At 39.5% G+C, this 22,088-nt stretch overlaps 1 protein-coding gene across 2 annotated transcripts in view; it reads right to left on the reverse strand.

The window, feature by feature from the left end:
- Positions 1-4,746: 4,746 nt before the first annotated feature.
- LOC124617596 (small integral membrane protein 14) overlaps positions 4,747-22,088 on the reverse strand; it is an 89,667-nt gene continuing 72,325 nt past the window's right edge. Inside the window, exons 1-5 of one of the 2 annotated variants that reach the window (XM_047145277.1) lie at positions 14,456-14,625; positions 14,223-14,335; positions 12,579-12,627; positions 8,553-8,689; positions 4,747-5,207 (exon numbers count right to left, since the gene is read on the reverse strand). In XM_047145277.1, the coding sequence (XP_047001233.1) occupies positions 5,163-5,207; positions 8,553-8,689; positions 12,579-12,627; positions 14,223-14,297 (306 nt within the window). In that variant the 5' untranslated portion in view covers positions 14,298-14,335; positions 14,456-14,625 and the 3' untranslated portion in view covers positions 4,747-5,162. Of the gene's footprint in view, positions 5,208-8,552; positions 8,690-12,578; positions 12,628-14,222; positions 14,336-14,455; positions 14,626-22,088 lie in introns of those variants that run through there. The other variant, XM_047145278.1, reaches the window with a different exon arrangement.

Genomic DNA, 22,088 nt, shown 5'->3' on the forward strand with positions numbered 1-22,088 from the left:
CAAGACCCCCCCCCCCCCCCCCCCCATTTTCTTTTTATTCCAGAGGCTGAAGAGAGCAACAAAAGGATGTCATTTTACCTGCACTGATGAGATAAAAACAGAATCACTGAAGGAGCTGAACACTATAATGAAACATGAGTTCTAGAAGTGCTTAAAGATTGGAAAATGAGATGGCACAAGTGTATTTTATAAGGGACATTTAAAAACAGAAGAGCCGGAGTCGAATGTGCAAACCAGTGACAGTAGCATAATATCGTAGCATGTGTAATGAGGTGTGGTTCCGACCAGTGCATGGAAGTTCACAGCGCATTGATAGAGGGCATGCGTGCACACCGTGTGACTATACAGAACTAGCAGCAGCATGCATCAATCGCCCAATGCTGCCAGTCGCATTCCAAACAGTGACATGGAGGTGTCAACAGAAGAGCGAAGAGGTGTTGCTCGTTTTCTGACAGCAGAAGGAGGAGGAGGAACAGACATTCATTGACGAATGTCACAAGTGTACCGCAAGCACTGCATGTCTCTTGCAAGGGTCAAGGCATGGCACAAGTGCTTCAGGGAAGGATAGGTGTCGTAGGATGATGCACGGTCTGGAGCTCCACACTGCATTGCCGATGACATCTTCCAGCTGGTGGATGCATTCATTATCCAGGATCGCTGAGTGACAGTGAAAGCCATAGCCGCCGTGCTCGAATTGAGCGTTGGAAGTGTTCACACCATCATGTAGGGACAACTGCACATGCACGACCTGTCACACCAGGAAGCGTGTTAAATGGCCCACTGTCTTGCTCATCTGCAGCACTATATGCGGGAAGGGAATGCGTTCCTGGCATGAATGGTGGCTGGAGATGAGTCATGGTGTCATCACTTCGAACCAGAATCAAAATGACAGTCTCCTGTGGAAGCACGCAGGGTCACCGCCACCGAAAAAAAGCCAACGCTATCCACAAAAGTGCAGGAAAGGTTATGCTGATGTTCTTCTTTGACCACAGCCCCCTTCTAATTCACTGACTGCAGCATGGGACAACAGTGAATGAATGCCCAGCATCACTCGCAAAACCTTCACCACCCTTTGCCAAGCGATCAAATCAAAATGACCATGCAATTTCACCTGTGGGATCATTCTGCTCCACAACAATGCAAAGCCTCATACAGCCAACGCAGTTGTGGCACTCGTGCAGAAATTCAAATGGGAGGTTCTTGGGCACCCTTTATACAGCCCAGAACCTCTCCTTGTGATTACACCATTTTTGGTCCCCTTAAAAAGGCTCTGGGGGGCAAACGATTCACCTCGGACGACAACGTCCAGCTGTATGTGTGGAACTGGTTAACATCGCAGCCCCGGGAATTTTATGAGACAGCCATTCACTGCCTTGTGTCGCAGTGGGACAAGTGTCTCAACAGCCAGGGTCAATACTTCTAACATACAGGTACTGGTTTCTGTAAGTGTGCCTCTGGCTCATTTCTTTTAGAACATCCCTTATACTTTGAAAGGGACAAAGTTGATTCTGATGAATAAATTATAAATTCTTTAGAAAAAACAAAATTCCCATTATTCTTTGATCACATCTCACATGTGTTCAATATCCTGTTAGTGTTATTTGGTATGGGTTCCACAAACTTAAGCAGTATTCTAAGATGAGTTGGGTGAGTTATTTGTAAGAAATTTCTTTTGAGCCTGATTGCATTTCCCTAGTATAAATTTTGTGTAGTTGAAACATTAATGATAAAGTGGATCAGAAGAAATTGAAATACAAGGACTTGAGCGTCAAGGTTAACTGAATGTGGAATACTAAAACTGAAGTCAGCCCCAACATTGATGCACTGGAAGAGTGCTTTGTCTATAATTCTAGGGTCTAGAAAGGACAGTAAAATACAAGATATAACTGTAGTACACTGCCTGTATCTTGCACACTGTATTGCAAAATGAGTGAAGTCACCAGACCAACTCCTTACAAAGCTGGGAGTAGCCTTCAGTAGACATGACCACATCCAAAAATGTAACCTCTGGTGCAAAAAGTAGTAGTTGTTGTAGTAGTAACAGTAACAACAACAATACTATGGCATTAAACTAATATGCAGTGTTTAAGAACCCTGTCCATAAAATGCAATTTTTAAACTTTTAGAGCTGAAATTATACATTCTAGACCAAGTACTTAGAGATAAGGAATAAATGTTAAGTTCTGAACATTCAATTCTTTTTATTAAGATAAATTACATCTTATAGCAAAAAAAGTAGCACATAGTGACAACTGCCAATGTCAATGCAAGCATGACTGAAATGTGTGTTCAGAATCAAAACACCACATTACTTGCACACATTTCCAATGAGGATTTAATTGCTGTGTCAGTAATACTTATAATGCATTTCACAGCAAGTTGATTAGTACTTAACAAAGAATCTTCTTGCACATGATCCAATACCATTTCCTCAAATTCTACTATGTAAACAATTTTTTGTCAGGAACATCCGTGAATCAGATGACCTAGTTTCTATCCATGCTGATAATTTTTTTTCCGCTCTGAACAGTACCTGTTGCACAGCTTTTCTCTTTACTTTCATTTTGTTTTCTATGCGTTACTTCCTGCTGCAGCAGGCATTAAGTGCATGTGTGCAATAAGTAATGGTGCTCCATGTTAAACAACCAGCCATGATGGTAAACTCATTCATTGGCACATTGCAGGCAACTATGTATTGCTTTTCAAAGTGCCACCACCAATGCCAATACAGTAGGCAGTTGTTTGTTATGAAACATAAGCAGTTTACAAACACGTTTCACATGCATTGCCTATTCAAGACCTGCTACTGTCTGAAACAGTACTTTTTAGTGATTGGTTCATTATCTCAAAATACTCAGTTTGGGATTGCCTACCAAGTGTATAGTTTTGCTCTAAAGTCTGGGACACACTGTATGTATAGCCACTTTCAGACCATACAAACAATAATGGGTAACCAGGCTGGTTGCTGCATTTAGAGTAGTATGTTGACTGTTTTAACAAACATACAAGGTGTGTGTGAAAGGTAATGAGACTGACAACACTGCAAGCAATCTGGCAACACTGTGGTCTTCTTGTGTAGACCAATGTGTCCATCCCAGCCAGCTGCTCAGTCCAAGTTTCAACTCCTTACAGCCATCATGTGATTTTTGAGAGCACCATCAGTTGTGTGTTATGAAAATGGAACAGCAGAATTTAGAACAATGTTATGCCGTTAAGTTTTGTGTTAAAACTCTGGCAGTCCATGAGTGTGTCCTTTGAAAAGTTGAAACAGGCCTATGGAAAAAATTCCTTATCAAAAGCATTAGTTTTTCACTAGTACAAAATCATTTTTCGAAGGGCGAGAACACATTGAAAATGAAACTCACTCAGGGAGACGTTAAACTTCAAAAACTGGCAAGAAAGATTGAATGTGTGCATGGTCTTGTTAAGACCATCGTTTAACAATAAGGATGGTGGGTTATCTGTAGAACTTCCACCGTACACAAACTTTTGACCAAAGTTTTGCATATGTGAAAGGTTTGTGTCAAAATGGTACCGAAAAACCTCACAACCAAGCAGAAGGACAATCAAAGTAACGTATGAGCTGACCTTCTTGAGAGTATTTCAGTGACCTCTAATGGTTCAGTCGTGTGATCACAGGTGGTGAATCCAGGACTTTTGTCCTTACACAAAGTGGCAATGCTAGGAGTGACACAATAAGACATTTCATTGACCAAAAAGAAAAAGCTCGAATCAATAAATCAGATTAAAATGATGTGATTTGCTTTTTTGACATTGGGAATATTGTGCACAAGGAATCTGTTCCTCCATGGCAAAGTGTCAACCAACTGTTTTACAAAGATGTCCTTGAAAGGTTCATGAAAAGGGTGAATAAAGAGACTGGACATTGCAGACATGTGGATGCTGCATGACAAAGCCCCTTGTCAAACGGCCACTTCCATCATGGAATTTTTTACTTCAAAAATGCATTCATGTTGTTCCACAGCCCCCTTATTCACCTGATCTGACTCTCTTTTTCCAAGTTGAAAAATGTCTTAAAAGGACATCATTTTGGGACTCTGAAGAACATTCAAAAGAATGTGACTGACATGTTAAAGACCCTACCACTTGAAGTCTTTCAGTACTGCCACCAAGACTTGGAAAGACGACTCTGCCCTTGTACAGCTGGTGAAGGGAACTACTTTGAAGAGGATAACATTGTTGTTCGAAAAAATAAAAATAATGGTAAATGAAAAAAAATCAGTATCATTGCTTTTCTCAAACACCTTTTATAAGTGAATGAATGGGTTGCAGTATTAAGCTGTACAATATCAAGGTGATACACAAAAACAACCAACATTTCATTTAACATTACAGGCACTGAGTTGTCAATAGAGACACAAACAAGACTAAAAGAATCTGTAGTTTTTAGACAGAGAGAGTACAAATATACACCCACATAACGCATGTAGGAGGTTGAGGCAGCTAGTGTACAGGTGAAGTGGCAGCTGTGAACTACTCTGGGGAATGGGAGGGGATACAGGAAGGAGGAGTCTGCAAGAAGTGGGAATAAATTAGGGTCATGGGGGGGGGGGGGCCCATAGGTGGAGGTGGAATACAACTACGTCACTGGTGCCCCAATCATTAGTCTAAAAACTGCAGAAAACTAAATTTCCTCTTTTCCGACAACCCGTTCAATAGATAAAACTAGCTTCATCTCTTAGTAATAAAGGTAAAGATCACCTGAAAAAGTGTGAAACTGAGTAGTAGCACCATTAAACTCATTTTTATTTACTTTGAGTAATTTACACAGGTTTATACATTAAATGTTACAACACCTGCACTTTATACATGATGTAACTGAATTTATAAAATATTTTACAATGTTAATATTTTAACAACAGATATATATTTCAGAAATCCAATACACAACATGATGTTGCACATTAATAAACTTCAAAAGTGAAAATTATTAAAATTAAACTTCCTAGTTAAGTATGTTTTATCATCTGTGCAAAGAAAAATCATGTCTTTCAGTGCTGGAACAATGGAGTACATCAACTCCATCTTGCAAATACAAATTGTATATGAAACAATACAAAGTAAAGCTACAATCAGATCTTTTCATTCAGATAAATATTAGTTCTCAAAAAAGGAGATAGCATATAACTCAGATCTATTTTTCAGTTAGTTGTTGGAGGTGGAGTTGGTGGACTTCCTGTGGGGTCCTGGAAAGAGTGAAACAAGTGCATTACCTTTTCATTTCAAAGTATGAAAATTTTACATTAATTCAATAATCAAGAATAAAATTAAAAGTATTTACATAACTGATCCATTTAAACATTGTCTATGTAGCTCACGGTAACTGAAGATCAGTGGAAATAGACTCGCAGGTAGGAGTGTGTACTATAGTTGCGAGGTCTGAGTGAGAATCACAGAAATAGTGTGAGCATTATCAGCTTTCGTGTTCACTGACATCAGCCTTTCATAACTGCACACATGCCTGCTTTTTAATTCATCTTGTGGACCTTCAGTGGTTTCAATTTGTCTAGATACTTGTATCTGTCTTTCCTTTGCATCTCGTGCAGTAAGTCTACCCCGACCTGCTGTTCTGTGCGGGGTGTGTGTGTGTGTGTGTGTGTGTGTGTGTGTGTGTGTGCGCGCGTGCGTTTGTTTCCTTCTTCTTCTTCTACCCCTTTTCCTGACCTCTTCAGTCCTTTCCCTTCAACCCTCTTCCTTCCCCTTAAACCTTTCTGCCTGAAGAAGGAGCGACTGGCTCCGAAAGCTTGCCTAATTACTACCCCTTTTATGTGTGTGTTCTGCCGCCAATTGGTTAGTAGATTTTTTTTATCTACCCAATTAAATTATTTTGTCAAAAATTGATTTTTTTAACTGTTTAATTTGATTTATTTACTACAAATCTTTTCTGGAGCTTTTGACAGTTTGCATCCCAAGTGAATATTCCTAAAGAATTACATTCACATCCCTTGGTTTTCTCCTTGCCCTATTTCAGTAATCTGTGTACATACGAGACAAGCTGTATTACCTACACACACACATTTTTTGTGGAATTTGTTTGAAACTGACATAATTCCCTTTAAAACTGAATGTCCTTCAAATTGCAACTTTTCATTAAATATTTGTCTCTTCTTAAAAGGGTTACATTTGATCAGAATTCTACTGCCGTCATTAACTAAGACTTGGCTGGCTGGTCCATTATAAAAATCAATAAAGAAGGAAAACATGTTTGAATTGTCCAAAAATCAAAATACGAGGATGAGTCAAATGAAAACCTTAAATATTTAAAAAAAATATTATTTATTGTGCACAAGTGGTACAAAGCTGTATCACTTTTCAACATAATCTCCCCCACGCTCAATGCAAGTCCTCCAGCACTTACAAAGTGCACCACATGGCATACTTCTTCATCAGAACAGAACTTCTTTCCTCCCATTGCGTTTTTGAGTTGTCCAAACATATGGGGCAAGGTCTGGTGAGTATGATGGATGAGGAAGACACTCAAAATGCAGGTCTGTGATTGTTGCAACTGCTGTACAGGCAGTGTGGGGCCCCTGCATTTTCATGTTGGGAAGGGACACCTGCTGACAGCAATCTACGTTGCTTTGATTTGATTGCAGGCCGCAGATTATTTTTTGGGAGATCTGTGTATGATGCACTCGTGACAGTGGTCCCTCTAGGCATGTAATGCTCCAAAATGATGCCTTTTTTGTCCCAAAAGGGAGTCAGCATAACATTCCCTTCTGATGGTTCTGTCCCCAGTAACGATTCCTGCAATGAAGCCGTCACCTTCTCGTTCAAAGCGCTGAAGTAGTTCTTCATAAGCATCAATTCGTCCTCTCATTTCAGGAGTCAGCTGCCGTGGCACCCATCTTGCAGACGCTTTGTGAAACTGGAGCACATCATGCACAATGTGGTGTGCTGACCCGTAACTAATCTGTAAACATGCTGCAATGTCATTCAGTGTCACTCGGCGGTTCTCCTTCACTATGGCTTCAAACTGCTGCAATGTTCTGTGGAGTCAACTCTTCCCTGGTGCAAGTCGCAACTGGGGCGGCCATCTTTATGCTGATACTGCAATGGTATGTGTGCATCTGCACTATGCTGCCACCTACAGGCCATTCGGCATGCTGTTTGTAGTGGTCTTACCAACTTGCAGGATAACGGCACGAAATTTCAATCTGTTATTACAAATTCAAGGTTTTCATTTGACTTACACTCACATATGTCAATTACAAACTGGCTATTTTTAAATTAGAGGCACTTTAAGAGAGAAATGTCTCAGTTAACTTGAGCTTTTATATATACCACTGTGTTTGAGGGACAATTGCCCTCCCTCCCCTTCATGTTTTTAACTGCTTGAGTGTCCTTCCTCTTCATAACAGTTGGATAAAAATTCAATAGTATTATAGTTTCAAGTGCAACTCATTGATTTCACACAATTCCTCATTTTTCCCAATAAAAAGCTCCAATTAAACTTTAACTATTTCTGAGCCATACCTCTCCTAACACTATTTGGAAGAACAGTCATGTATTGGGAGGGAATGATAGATCAGGGGAAGGGGAAACTGTTCAATAGAGGGCAGAGGGACAGACAGTTAGCAGAGATTGAGGCCAAGAGGTTTATCGGAGTTTCAATCGCCGTCAACCCACTGTCCCAACACACTGTAGCCAACAGTCTTATCTTCCTCTGTCCTGTCACCTCCACCCAGTCCACACTTCCATGTCATTTTCATTGTGCACTGCACCTCACAGGTCCCTGAATCCACATATCACATGCCTAGCCTGTACCCCTGCCTCCCACATTCTCAGCCAGCAAACCTGCTGCCTTCCTCCAAGCTGCTAGCTATCTATCCCCAACCCCTCTTCCTACCCCACCCAACACATTCCCCACCCCAACATGGTCCACCAACCAAAACGACTATAAACTTGTCTTAAAAATACATTCAGTTCCCACATCCTAATGACTCGTGTTCTCTTTATATTCACTGATGTTACTAAATTTTTGTCCCTAGTAATAACACACTCACACAATTCTGTGGTTCTTGCTATTTGTGATCCATATAATTGGGCACTGGAGGCAAGAGATGTACAAACAAAACATTATGATTGCTACTAGGAAGTGGCAGACTGTTAGCTCCAGTCTGTTGAATCTTAAAAACATAATATTTGGGACAATACATAAGTCAATTAACAGTTATTCTAAAATAGTCTGTGATGTGTATAAATAAATTACATTGATATCACTACAATGCACACTTTTTCTTGACTAATGCTGTAGCGATTGTGGGCTGTAGGGGCACAGAATGCCATGACAGGAGGGTTCTAGAACCAGTATATTCCACTTCCCTCCTATGAAACGAATGGTGTGCTAGGTAACGAATGTTTAAATGTTTCATATAATCTAAGTTGAAACTATAACATATATATTTATAAAAATTCTGAAATTTGCTGCAAATCCTCCAGATCTATAGACTGAGAAAAGGGGATATGCATTACAAAAAAATTCATGGCTATTCACTAATTCCCAAATTAAAACTGTACCTGATACTCACAGAATCATTGTTTTTAGGCTTCTCAACTTGGCTTCGAAGTGAATTTGGTCGTAGTGTGAACAATATCACTGCTACAGCAATCCAGAGGACAAGCATCATCATAAAGCTATTTGAATTTGTTGGTGGTCCACCAGGTACTGAAAAAAAAAGAGTAAAATAGTATGTAATGTTTGGTGTCAGGATATATTATACCCAAATATTGTCAAATAGATTATATGGTCATCATCATCGTGGGCTTGTAAATTTGTGCTTTGATTTGTAGTATTATGTGATACAGTACATTTATAATGTGCCTCATATTACAGGACACTTGAAATGTCAAATTTAATGTTCCCTCAATGATAAGTCAAATTCAGAAGCCATGCCCTCTGGTTATAAATGTCACTGGAGAAAAGGCAATCCAGAAGTACACATAAGATGGAAATATAGTAACTCTAATGGCAACAAACAGACCTGACCACTTTGAAGATGTCTGAACTGAAACTGCAGAAATGACCACGAGGCAAATACAGCAACAATTACTGAACTGTAAAGGGAAACTAAAACTAAATAAAAAGATATACGAGTGGAGTAATGGGGGAGCAGTGTCAAAACGGCCTCAAAACATGTGACTCTGCTTGGGAGCATGTAAAGGAACTGTGACTCAAGTTTAAAAGACTAGTTGATCAAGCACTGGATGAATCTGAGGCTTAATGCAAGGACAAGTAACGTCAATTTTTTATGAATTTGAGATACATAAATGCCGAGTTACATCGTGGTTTGGAATCTTATAGTGAACTATAGGTACCCCGATAACTTGCTGGGAAAGTCAGTTTGTAGGCCTAGCTCCACCAACAGGACCATTCATAGTAATGAACTGTGTTCAAATAAATCTTCAGATTGATAACAGTGTAACTTAGTTTGCATAATCGGCTAAGAAAGTTACCAAGTTTTATATGTGAGAATAACCAAAGTCTAATTTCCACCGAACACAGCTTCTGGAAAACCAGTGTCATACTGTAAGCATGGAAGTATTTCATGCAACAATAACCAATGTTTCCATCGGTGAAGGATCTTCTGAGTTCTTCATTGCTTAAACAGCCAATCTTAACTTAGATTAATCAAACATCAAAATGTGCTCAGTTACATGAATTTGACTTGCCACTATTTATTCCTTGACTTCAGCTTGTCACTGTTTAATGCCTGACTTACATTACACTAATGGTAAATATTGTGAAAACATGTTTTTGTGGTGAGGAAGATGTATTTTGCTATTTTAGCAGACATTCTTTAAGAAGCACTGTAGTTACATACAAAATTTTCAATTTCTTATGAGAAAAATTGTGAGTTCGCGCAGTTCTCGGGATATCTGATTTGAAAATTACTTCTTTCAAAGGTCTTGATTTTTCTGGCGATAGTTTTGAAGAACACGGCACACACGAAGCTACCACTACTGATATGTCTGCAAGCTCTGCATCTGAAAGTGACGCAACTAATCTAAAAAAAGAAAGGAATTGAAGCCAGTGTCAAATGCAAAACACCTGAACAATGTAACTGCACCTTGAACTGCTAGTTCTACTGGTTCACCGTTTGAGAGAAAACTGTGTGTTACTGAAACTAATGGCAATGCTAAGGATAAGCTACCACCTGATGGAGCATCAGGGCAAAGTTTTCAAAGGAAGAACTGCACAAGAAAGTAAAAACCTGACCCAACAAAATGGACTCATAATATTAAAAAACCAGCCAGGATACAAGGGAAGCAACACATTTTGACAACGGCAGAACAACAGCCAGGTAAGAGATTGAAACAGACATGTAAATGTTGAAGAAAATGCTTAGAGAAATTTAATGAACAAGACGAGGAAAATATTTTTATGGAGTTTTATAACCTATTGAGCTAGACATAAAATCAACAAATAGTATGTTCTGTATACTAAAATACCCAAAGAAAAATGTGTGCTTGAGAGAAGGAAATGCAGTAGGTACCAGCAGTTAGTTTCCACTTATCAAGAAAATACTTCTTGCAAAAATCTAGTGGGGAAACAATCTAGGTGTGCCAGACAATCTAACCAAACACACTAGTTTTAACCTTAATGAAAATTCGAGTAACTGTTGAAAAGAAACATACTAGTAATTTTGGCATTTCTCACAAAAAAAGAGTGGAGGAAGACATGGAAAACAAAAACATATGCCGAAAGAAGCAGAATTATGAATCACAAAGCTATGCTTCCTCCTTACTGTAGTCATTATTCAAAGTCATAAACAAAAAAGAAATACTTATATTCTGACTTAGCTATACGTAAGACTCTGTTACATGTCGTCCAGCAGACTGTGTAGACTATTTACCAGATGAAAGTGATGATGAATAATGTTACAGTGTGAAAATTGCAATTTATGTGAGTTTTTAAGAGTTGTTAATCTTTCTCTACTATGGACTGATACACATAGTGATGATTCTATATGGATAATGCCTTCCAATATTGCAACATCCACCAATTTTAATTGTACAAATACCCAATTTTGTTGTATTGCCTAAAACAGTAAAATAGGTGTATTTTGTAATTAATAAATATAATATAAAAAACCAATGTCTAAAAGTTATTGAAACTAATTCAGTACAAAAACAACCAATGTCAGACAAATTCTAATGAAGAAAAGTACCACAGAATTTTCAGACAGCACAAGTAATAACATTCTTGATCATACTTTTTAAGTGTCAAATATGAAACTGCGAAATAAACTATTAACAGCACTAATGGCACTGAAACTTTTCTCTAAATTTCAATGCTCAATTCCCACAAATACCATTTTTTGACGCTGGTTGTTCTTGCATTAACCCATAGAAATACGTACTTTGTACAACAGTTCATGGTCTGAGGGACCCTTTTTTTTGTATACTGTCTCTCTAAAGAAATTCCTGAAGCAAATAAGGCATAAATTGAAGTATAGCATTGTACACAGAGAGAGACACTGAATGAGAAACAGACACTTAGTGAAGTGTCTGGTGACTACCATAATAGATTCTTATTGAAAAATCTATCACCAAAGAAATCCTGGTCAAATGTTTAGGCTGTCAGTGGCATGAAATTATGTAAATTGTCATATCCCTAAAAAGCACCAGCTCTTCTGGGTATGCCGGAATATCTACCGGGACACTAAAATTATGTGCTGACTTCAACAGTAACAAATCGTGCTATTTATCCAACCATTGGGGTATTTTCTACTAGACTGAAACATGCTACAATAATGTCAATACACAAAAGCAGTGAGACATGCGATATCTAATTATTGGTACCTCTCTGCTGCCAGTTCTTTCAAAAATATCGGAGGGAATAATGTACACCTAACACAAAATGGCTTACTGACACGTTTCTAGTTTGGTATTCGCAAAGGGCCCTCCATAAAGAGAGCAATATTCAGTCTCTCAAAAGAAATTCTAAGTGAACTGAACTTTAGAAGGTATCCTGCAGGCATTTTCTGTGCTCTCGCTCAAGCTTTTGACTGTGTACACCACATCAGTACAAAAACTCCCATGCTACGACATCAAAGACAAACAATTAGCTTGAACAAAATCCTACTTATGTAACACAACAAGCAGTCGCCCTAACACATGCAGGTGAAACAATAAAATCAGCGTGGTGAATTATTTAGTGTGTGTTCCCCAGGCTCAATTCTTGAACCATTGATCTTCTCAGTAAACATTAACACATTCCAGTTGAGCAATAATGACTGCTATAGTTCCCCAGACATCCTAAGTGTATGGATGTAGATGTACATGAGTTTGATAATAACTTTTAAATGAGCTTTATTTGAATCTATTCGTACTCTCGCCTTCTTTGCACCTCACTGTCTTGATATACATAATTTATTTTAAACTTGATGACAAAGGTCAGGAATCTTCATATATACAAGGAAATTGTTAATTATTTGTGGATCTACTTATCTTTTTTGGAAAATTACATTTCATAAAAGAAAACTCATTAACTTTGAAATTTCATTATGCTACATGCATCTCAAGAGAGGCCACAAAATCTCTTTTAAACTTACATTCTTGAAAGCATTCATTGTCCGTACAGTACGCCTGCGACTGCCGCAGCTGTAACCAAACATGTTTTTAAATACAAAATGAAATTTAAATGGCAATATTTAGCAAAGCATATTAACTCTCCACAATGACAGTTTAATATGGAAACTATGATGACATCTTGAGAAAACAGCTTTACTGTCAAGATGCTACATGTGATACCTCAACCAAAAACTGGTGAAATAAATATGAAAAATTACATTAGGAATTTTAAAATAACTAAAATTTGCTGAAAATGAACATGTACACATAAATTAAGGCTAAGCCACAATACCAAGAGAAACTGCATATCTGCTTTTAACAGCTAAATGACTTTTCTTATTAATGTTTGCTTGTATACAGAGATGTAAGTATAATCTATTTTCTACATGTTTCTTGAAACTTTTGCAGAGTCAAATACACTTAAAAATATAAGTGTATACAATGAAATGTATAAAAAATGAGGATACAGAATCATAAGCACTTCACAATCACAATATCATGACCTGCAACCACATTTCTTATAGCGATTTGTAAAGAATCTAAGCAAAGTTAGATATATAAGCAACATGGTTTGTACAAACAATTAACGGTTTTGATGATGAATTTTAAGCACAAGCTGTTGCCAAGAGTATTTAAAAATTATATATTAGTCTAACTTTACACATGCATTTGTGATGAGGGCAGTATTGTAAGAGGCAAACAATTCCATGTCAAGGTGTATATCCCTTGCAATAATCATAAAGATAAAAATAAATAAAGGCACAGTTAATTGTATGAAAGGCAGTCATCAATAACTTTGGCCAGCTGAGCAATAGAGGAAAACTTCAGAAATCACAGACATTATCAACAATGGTTCAAATACAAGCATAATGATAAGCCTGTAGGCCTGCAATGTAGTTGGTTATGACTTTAATAAAATATGTACTAATTCTAAATTCTCATCTGAAAAACACAGACGCTACTCATTTTACACATCTGGGCACAGTAATCATGCATATAAGCTGTTACCATAAATAAGACTGACCACCTATTAAAAACACAGTTGACGGCATTAAAGTCATCACAATTATTACACAGCAAAGCTAGAACTGTTTCAACTTTCACTGGAAGCCAATGTTACATTATTTTGTTATTACACGAAAAAAATATCATTTCAAAGTTTTTTATGTGTCATTAATACTGTAACTCAAGTGACAGGACCAGTTACTATTGCACATCGAAAAATGTTTCGTGAAATAATTAAATGGCAGGCATCCTGACAAAAACGAACGTAACAGCAACTGCATTCTTTACTTATGTGCCGTCATAACAGCATGCCTGTTCAATTATATATTTCAAAATATATCTTTACTTGTCCTTTAAATCATCTGCACTTTTATTTTGTAAATTACTGTAATGAACGAGGAAATAACATAACCTTCAGGGATTTGATGAATTTTTTCCTGGCATGAATAATTTCACAAGCAATATGCTACCAAACGAGTGAACTACATCAAATAATTTCGAGGTTAGAATAACTAATTTAGGAGGTAAACATATGGAAAGGGTGATTTGCATCGTCTCTTTTACAATTACCCGTAAGTGTCACATATTATTCGTGGCAGAAATAATGATTCAGGACTTACCAGTGACAGCAGGCGCCTCATCGCTAATTCATGGCTGCATAAGCATTCGCAAAGATCGGCACCGTCGTCTGACATTGCACTAGCAAAGGTTTTTCGAGTTTCTTCCGAAAATGCTGAAACAACCGCAACAACAAATACCAGCTGTAGATCTGGTTGTCAAAAAAAACTGTCATACGTGTACTGAACAGACTGTTCACAAAACAACTTAACAGCAGAGTATCAAAGACACTCACCTCTCAGGTGTATGCACACGAATATTTATTGCATTTCAAGATCGTGTAGGTATATATCTACTGTAATCTCGTTACCTAATAATAATTATTTACAAAACAATTCTTCTCCCGTCAGAGTGGAGAGCTCTACTGGTAATCTTCCGTCATTGGTCGGCCTGACAGCCAATCACGCAATGGTACTGATTAGCGAGTTTGTTGTTTGCGGTGATATGGCCAGCTGCGCAAGTGTTGCACTGTAGCCTCGTCTTCAATTCGTTAGCAATGCAGTTGTGGGTGATCGCATTCGGAAAGCGGCTATCTTTTTAGCGTGCGCATCAACGCCTTGATGTATATCAGTCACCGACGTTGTTTTGAAAGTTACTGAGGAGGTCATCCCATGCCAAATGAGAAGTTCCTGCATGACCATCACACAATTTGATGAAATTTTGTGTGAACATTCTCACTTGTTTCCAATGAAAATTGGTGAAGTTTCACGATCACTAATTCAATACTTCTGGAAATATAGTCACTTTACAAGGGTGTGGCATAAAATAACGTGGGAGGCTAGCGACCATTCTAGTAAATAAGTAAATATGCAGTTGATGTGGCTACGTCAATAAAAATTAGGCGGTTAAATCGCCATTTTAAATCACAGTCGCAGTTCGTCACCCACAATGGATAAAAATTTTACAACAGGCGAAGAATAACTTCATTGATCACAAAATATGCATGACGCATTTCGGAATTATTTCTATCTTCAGGTGTCCAAGTTCTAGCGTAACGCAAGAACAAGATCTTTACCAGTTGTACGTGTAACATGATATGACACTGTCTCAGTGGGCTGTCATCTCATGTTATGTGAACAGCTGGTAACGCGTTTGTCCTTGTGCTGTCTTTGCACTTGGATTCCAGAAACGGGAATAATTCTGAAACTTCGTGATCAATGATGTCATTCTTCACCTGCTGTATGACTTTTTATGCGACCTAGCCAGCTTAAATAAATATCCAAGCACGATAGTCATTTGTTTGTAAATGAGCACACCGTCATTTGACTGTACTCTTGTTTATTTAATTACGACCCAGGTTCGGCCTTTTATGCCATTTTCAAGTGACTGAGTGTATGTCATGGAATTTTGTGGGGAGCGAATATTTTTCTTAATTTATGGCCAATTTTGAGCTTGATGCCCTGCAGTATATGTTAATTGCATAAACTCAGTGACTTGAAAATGGCGTAAAAGGCTGAAACCCAGGTCGTAATTAAATAAACAGCAATACAACCAAAGGACGGTGTGTTGATTTAAAAATTATTGTTACTGTTGCTCAGCAACATCAAAAACTGTTTAGTTATTTGTTTGGCTCCGTAGCGCAGTTGTCAATAGTGCACCGTTAGTTTTCGGCAACTTTCAGACATACCATCTCAGGCAACATTTTCTCGAAAGAAACAATACTAGGCCATTTCGCACAACTTGTTGCGCTCTGTTATTCGAAATAATAATAAAAAGAGGATTTACGGAGTAGCGTGCATGTGGATATTTTGAAACAAAGTCGCCCAAAAAAAACAGACCCTCGGAGAAAATACGAAGTTAAGTTTTTTATGTTTCTGAAAGTAATTGCAGGATACACCTGAAAATTTGCATGCTATAACTTACCAATACAACGTCTTAGAATATAAAATTTCATTCACCTACTGCTTTCCAATAATTTTCAAACTGAGAGCAAAGATGACTCTTTTAAAAACGCCAAAGAGGGCTGTTTTTGGGCCGCTTTTACAAAAAAGAGTCTTCGGCAAACTCTTTTAAACTGTTTTAATTAGAAAGATCATGTCCTAATCCACCTAAAAACTATAGTTGGTTTTGCATTGTGAGTATATACGGCCCTAAACAACAAGACAATGTGAAGTTTAGCTTTATACAGTATGATTTTTTTCCGCCATGTACAAACTCTAGGGACTGATCGATGAGAGAGTAAGGAACAAAAAAAGTTCTAATGAGCTTATGTCTGGAAATGCATGATTTCCATGCTAGAGAACATTTATTCAGTTGTACTTTGTTACAGGGGCGGCAGTCTATTATGCGCTGTACCATGTAGCCATAGTTACAGTCAGCATGGTTTCCTCCTAGAGGATGGCACTGTTCCTCATACATCATGCTCGAGCGCCCTATGTTGTGTCCGATTCACTTCTCTTGCTGACTCACCTTGTAGTGGATGTGATAGAACATAGTACACAATGGTTCCGTATTTGAATGGAGAGCTTGCCGATCTGGTGTTTACTTAAGGGAAAGCAACTGGCAATGGGCGGAGGGCAGCAAGGTTGTATCAGGAGACCCATCCCCGCCAACAGCAACCACAGCAATCAATGTTTGCAACAGTGTTTTTCTGTTTGTCTGAGACAGGATCGTTTCAGGGTGCAGGAAATCATGAGGGACATACCCACAATGTTTAGACACCAGTCTTGGAGGAAAATGTGATTAACACTGTGGAAGGTAATCACCATTCCAGTACCAGGCAGTTGGCCCACCAGAACAGGGTAAGCCAGACGACCATGCAGAACATCCTACATGACAATTGTTATTACACTTATGGCTTGTGCAGGGCTAACTAGCGACAGACTTTCCACATTGGGAGCAGTTTTATCACTGGTTTCTTCACCAGGCAACCATGATTCCATGATTTGTGTCATCCATCCTATTCACAGATGAGGCCACCTATATGTAGAGTGGTGTCTTCAACTTTCATAACAGTTAGCTGTGGGATAGTATGCAGAACCCCCATGGCAGGATGACAGGAAATCATCAGCATTGATGCAGATGGAATGTGTGAGCCGGGATAACTGACAACTGTATTTTGTGACCAGTCTTCTTTCCACGTCGCCTAACACGCCGAACTATTGGCGTTTCTTGTGGGTGACTTTGCCTCCTCAGCAGGAAGAGGACCTATCAATGATTTGAAGGGTTATGTGAATCCTACACGATGGTACTCCAGCCCACTTCACCGTTAACATCTGAATGCATGTCAACCGTGTCTTCCCTGGTTGATGGATTTGACGAGGGGGTCCAGTTGCATGATCTGTTTGCTCACCAGATCTCAACCCATGCGATTCCTGGTTATGGGGCCACCTGAAAAGTATTGTGTATACAGAGCCCATTCCAGATGTGGAGACACTGGAGTGGTGTATTTATGCTGCCTTTGACACTGTTAGGATGCAGCCTGAATGATGTGATCATGTGAGATAGAACATGTTGCTTGGTGTACATGCATGCACTGAGGTGCATGGAAACCATTTTCAGCACATACTGTAACTGTGGCTGCTTGGTACAGTGTGTATTATACTGTAGTCTCTCTGACAATGTATGATTGAATAAATGGTCTCTAGCATGGAAACCACAAATTTTCGGACGTAAGTTCATTCGACTTTTTTTGTTCCATGTCCTCTCATCAATCAGTCCCCAGAGTTTGTTCATGGTGGAAAAAGTCACCCTGTATATCTCTGAAAGTAACTGTGGGGTAAACCTTGCACATATAAACCTATCAAATCAAGGTCTTAAAATACAAAACTCTATTCTTCAACTGCTTTCCAATAAATTACACATTGATGGCAAAGATGACGTTTTTTTTTTGTAAAAAACAATTATTTCTATTTTTGATCCACTTTTACAAAAAAGTCTTCTGCAAAATCCTTTAATTCTTTTTCATTAGGAAGACCATGTTCTAAACCACCTAAAAACTAGATTTGCTTTTGCAATGCAAGCATATAAAACCCTAAAAAGCAATGATAAGGTGGAGTATTCAAAATGGGCCTATATACCGCTAGTACTCAAATCTGACATCTTCGAATTGAGGTAAGGGATAATTTTCAATAACAAATTAATTTATGTTTGCACAAACATTATTTGACATTATTACATGTTTCTAGCTATGAAAAGGACTGCTTGCACTTCCACCAGTGGATAGAAGAGTGTTAAATGACAATGAGATTGACCAGGGTGACGATGAATTTCCTGCAGCCAAAGGGGCTAAATTCTTTAATCCACCTTCTAAGCTTACATGTAGTGATAAGTGCTATGATTGATATTAACATTTTCCAAGTCCTAATGGTATTCTAAAGTGCGCGTCATTTATGTTGGCGGCCGAGTTTAGGTTCGTTCTGCGCATCTGACGTCACAAAACACAGTCAGCCAATGAACAGAGAACGACGTTGCCAGATCTCGACTGCAGAGCAGAGCACGGACGAGTGTCTTCAGTTTTAGACGTTCAGCCATAAATAAATTAATAGAACAAAAGCAATGTCTTGATAGCAGACTTTCTTTTATAGAAAATTTGGAAAAAGCATTCTTTGTGCCAGTTGCTTTATATTCTATTAATTAATTAAACCAAACAAGCAATAAGACTCCTAATTCAGGCGATAGCAAGGAAAGGTGTTTGTATCAATCTCATGAACCGCTTTTTCGCAATAAAGAACAGCGATAGTTGTTTATTTCCTATTGTACTTCGAAATGTGAGTAATTCATAGTCATACCAACAGTGTTTGTCAGTATTTTGTGTGACGTGTTGTTAGAGTCCTCCTGGAGTTGTATTGTATCTCGTGGAGTTTTGATTTACAACGAGTTGCATTAGCGGAATGGTTAGGGCGTTGGGTTAGTAAGCGAAAGGTAACGAGTTCAAACTTTGTGCGGTGCTTAATATTTTCTTTATTTAGAAACAGTATCAAAGTGTCTTAATTCACAATTCACGAATTTTATTCGTTTGAATGCAATTTTTTGAAATTTCTAATGCATTGTCTCTTCATTAACCCTTTCGCTGCTGCAGACACATGCTCCCAGCATTCCGCGCTGTGTGCGATTTTGTCATCACTGCACTGCACTGCTCGCCTGTGCAGACACACGGTGTTCCCACTGCTTTGACACACTTATCATTCGATTTCACAAAAACTATTTGGCCCAAAAATTTGATTTTTACACGCCTTCTTGATTGATACCTTCCCCCCGTAAATGACTTAATTTTGTTTCGATGTTCAACGCAGTTATTATGCAGCATTAAATATAGTAAACCATTGCACGAAATTTTGAAGAGTTTGCAGAGGTAAAAGTCCATAGCGTATACTTCCCGTATGGTCGATTTTAATTGCCACAATATTGAGAATGAAATGTGGACAAGATACCTAAATTTCATATAAAATTTACTGTATAACAATATCTCATTTAATTTAAGTACCACATAGGTGTCGTATGTAATATTGAGAAATATTCCGTCTTTCACGACTGTAATAAAAGTTTTATTTACACCGGGCGCGTTTGGCTTTATTTTATATTCCTCTTCTGCAACTGTAATAAGCGACTTACACTCCTGGAAATGGAAAAAAGAACACATTGACACCGGTGTGTCAGACCCACCATACTTGCTCCGGACACTGCGAGAGGGCTGTATAAGCAATGATCACACGCACGGCACAGCGGACACACCAGGAACCGCGGTGTTGGCCGTCGAATGGCGCTAGCTGCGCAGCATTTGTGCACCGCCCCCGTCAGTGTCAGCTAGTTTGCCGTGGCATACGGAGCTCCATCGCAGTCTTTAACACTGGTAGCATGCCGCGACAGCGTGGACGTGAACCGTATGTGCAGTTGACGGACTTTGAGCGAGGGCGTATAGTGGGCATGCGGGAGGCCGGGTGGACGTACCGCCGAATTGCTCAACACGTGGGGCGTGAGGTCTCCACAGTACATCGATGTTGTCGCCAGTGGTCGGCGGAAGGTGCACGTGCCCATCGACCTGGGACGGATGCACGCCAAGACCGTAGGATCCTACGCAGTGCCGTAGGGGACCGCACCGCCACTTCCCAGCAAATTAGGGACACTGTTGCTCCTGGGGTATCGGCGAGGACCATTCGCAACCGTCTCCATGAAGCTGGGCTACGGTCCCGCACACCGTTTGGGCGTCTTCCGCTCACGCCCCAACATCGTGCAGCCCGCCTCCAGTGGTGTCGCGACAGGCGTGAATGGAGGGACGAATGGAGACGTGTCGTCTTCAGCGATGAGAGTCGCTTCTGCCTTGGTGCCAATGATGGTCGTATGCGTGTTTGGCGCCGTGCAGGTGAGCGCCACAATCAGGACTGCATACGACCGAGGCACACAGGGCCAACACCCGGCATCATGGTGTGGGGAGCGATCTCCTACACTGGCCGTACACCACTGGTGATCGTCGAGGGGACACTGAATAGTGCACGGTACATCCAAACCGTCATCGAACCCGTCGTTCTACCATTCCTAGACCGGCAAGGGAACTTGCTGTTCCAACAGGACAATGCACGTCCGCATGTATCCCGTGCCACCCAACGTGCTCTAGAAGGTGTAAGTCAACTACCCTGGCCAGCAAGATCTCCGGATCTGTCCCCCATTGTGCATGTTTGGGACTGGATGAAGTGTCGTCTCACGCGGTCTGCACGTCCAGCACGAACGCTGGTCCAACTGAGGCGCCAGGTGGAAATGGCATGGCAAGCCGTTCCACAGGACTACATCCAGCATCTCTACGATCGTCTCCATGGGAGAATAGCAGCCTGCATTGCTGCGAAAGGTGGATATACACTGTACTAGTGCCGACATTGTGCATGCTCTGTTGCCTGTGTCTATGTGCCTGTGGTTCTGTCAGTGTGATCATGTGATGTATCTGACCCCAGGAATGTGTCAATAAAGTTTCCCCTTCCTGGGACAATGAATTCACGGTGTTCTTATTTCAATTTCCAGGAGTGTATTTAGACCAGACGCGTTTCTCTCTTTTGAAGCATCTTCAGTGGACAGTATTTTGTCTCCTCCATTGCCAAGTCACCTTTCGTAGTTCTGTGCTGTGGTAACACAATATTCAACGTTTGTGTCAGCTGATCAGTGTTTTAGCAAATAAATGCTGTTTGTGTGTGCCACACACAAAAATTATATTAGACATAGCTCAGAGCACTTCACTGATAGATGGTATATTGAAGTCCTAATGTTTTTGTAAGTACACAGTTTTGTTTAATGTATTTTGTCCACTTCCTTTTGATTGATTGAAGTGCTTTAAAATAAAGACAAACGTGCATGGTGTAAATAAAACTTTTGTTACAGTCGCGAAAGACGAAATATTTCTCAATATTAAATACGACACCTATGTGGTACTTAAATTAAATGAGATATTGTTATACAGTAAATTTTATATGAAATTTAGGTATCTTGTCAATATTTCATTCGCAACATTGTGGCAACTAAAATCGACCATACGGGAAGTATACGCTATGGACTTTTACCTCTGCAAACTCTTCAAAATTTCGTGCAATGGTTTACTATATTTAATGCTGCATAATAACTGCGTTGAACATCGAAACAAAATTAAGTCATTTATGGGGGGAAGGTATCAGTCAAGAAAATGTGTAAAAATCTAATTTTTGGGCCAAATAGTTTTTGTGGAATCGAATGATAAGTGTGTCAAAGCAGTCGGAACACCATGTGTCAGCACAGGCGAGCAGTGCAGTGACAAAATTGCGCACAGCGCGAAATGCGGGGAGCACGTCTCTGTAGCAGCGAAAGGGTTAATGCGGCCGTGGTGGCTTTACTTCATGAACTGCGCGCTCCCCCCTAAACGTAAGCTTGCGAACTATGCTATACTATGGCGCTGCTTCTCTTGGCGCGTG

This window comes from Schistocerca americana, chromosome 1, assembly GCF_021461395.2.
Source record: "Schistocerca americana isolate TAMUIC-IGC-003095 chromosome 1, iqSchAmer2.1, whole genome shotgun sequence".
NCBI classification, from domain to species: Eukaryota; Metazoa; Arthropoda; class Insecta; order Orthoptera; family Acrididae; genus Schistocerca; species Schistocerca americana.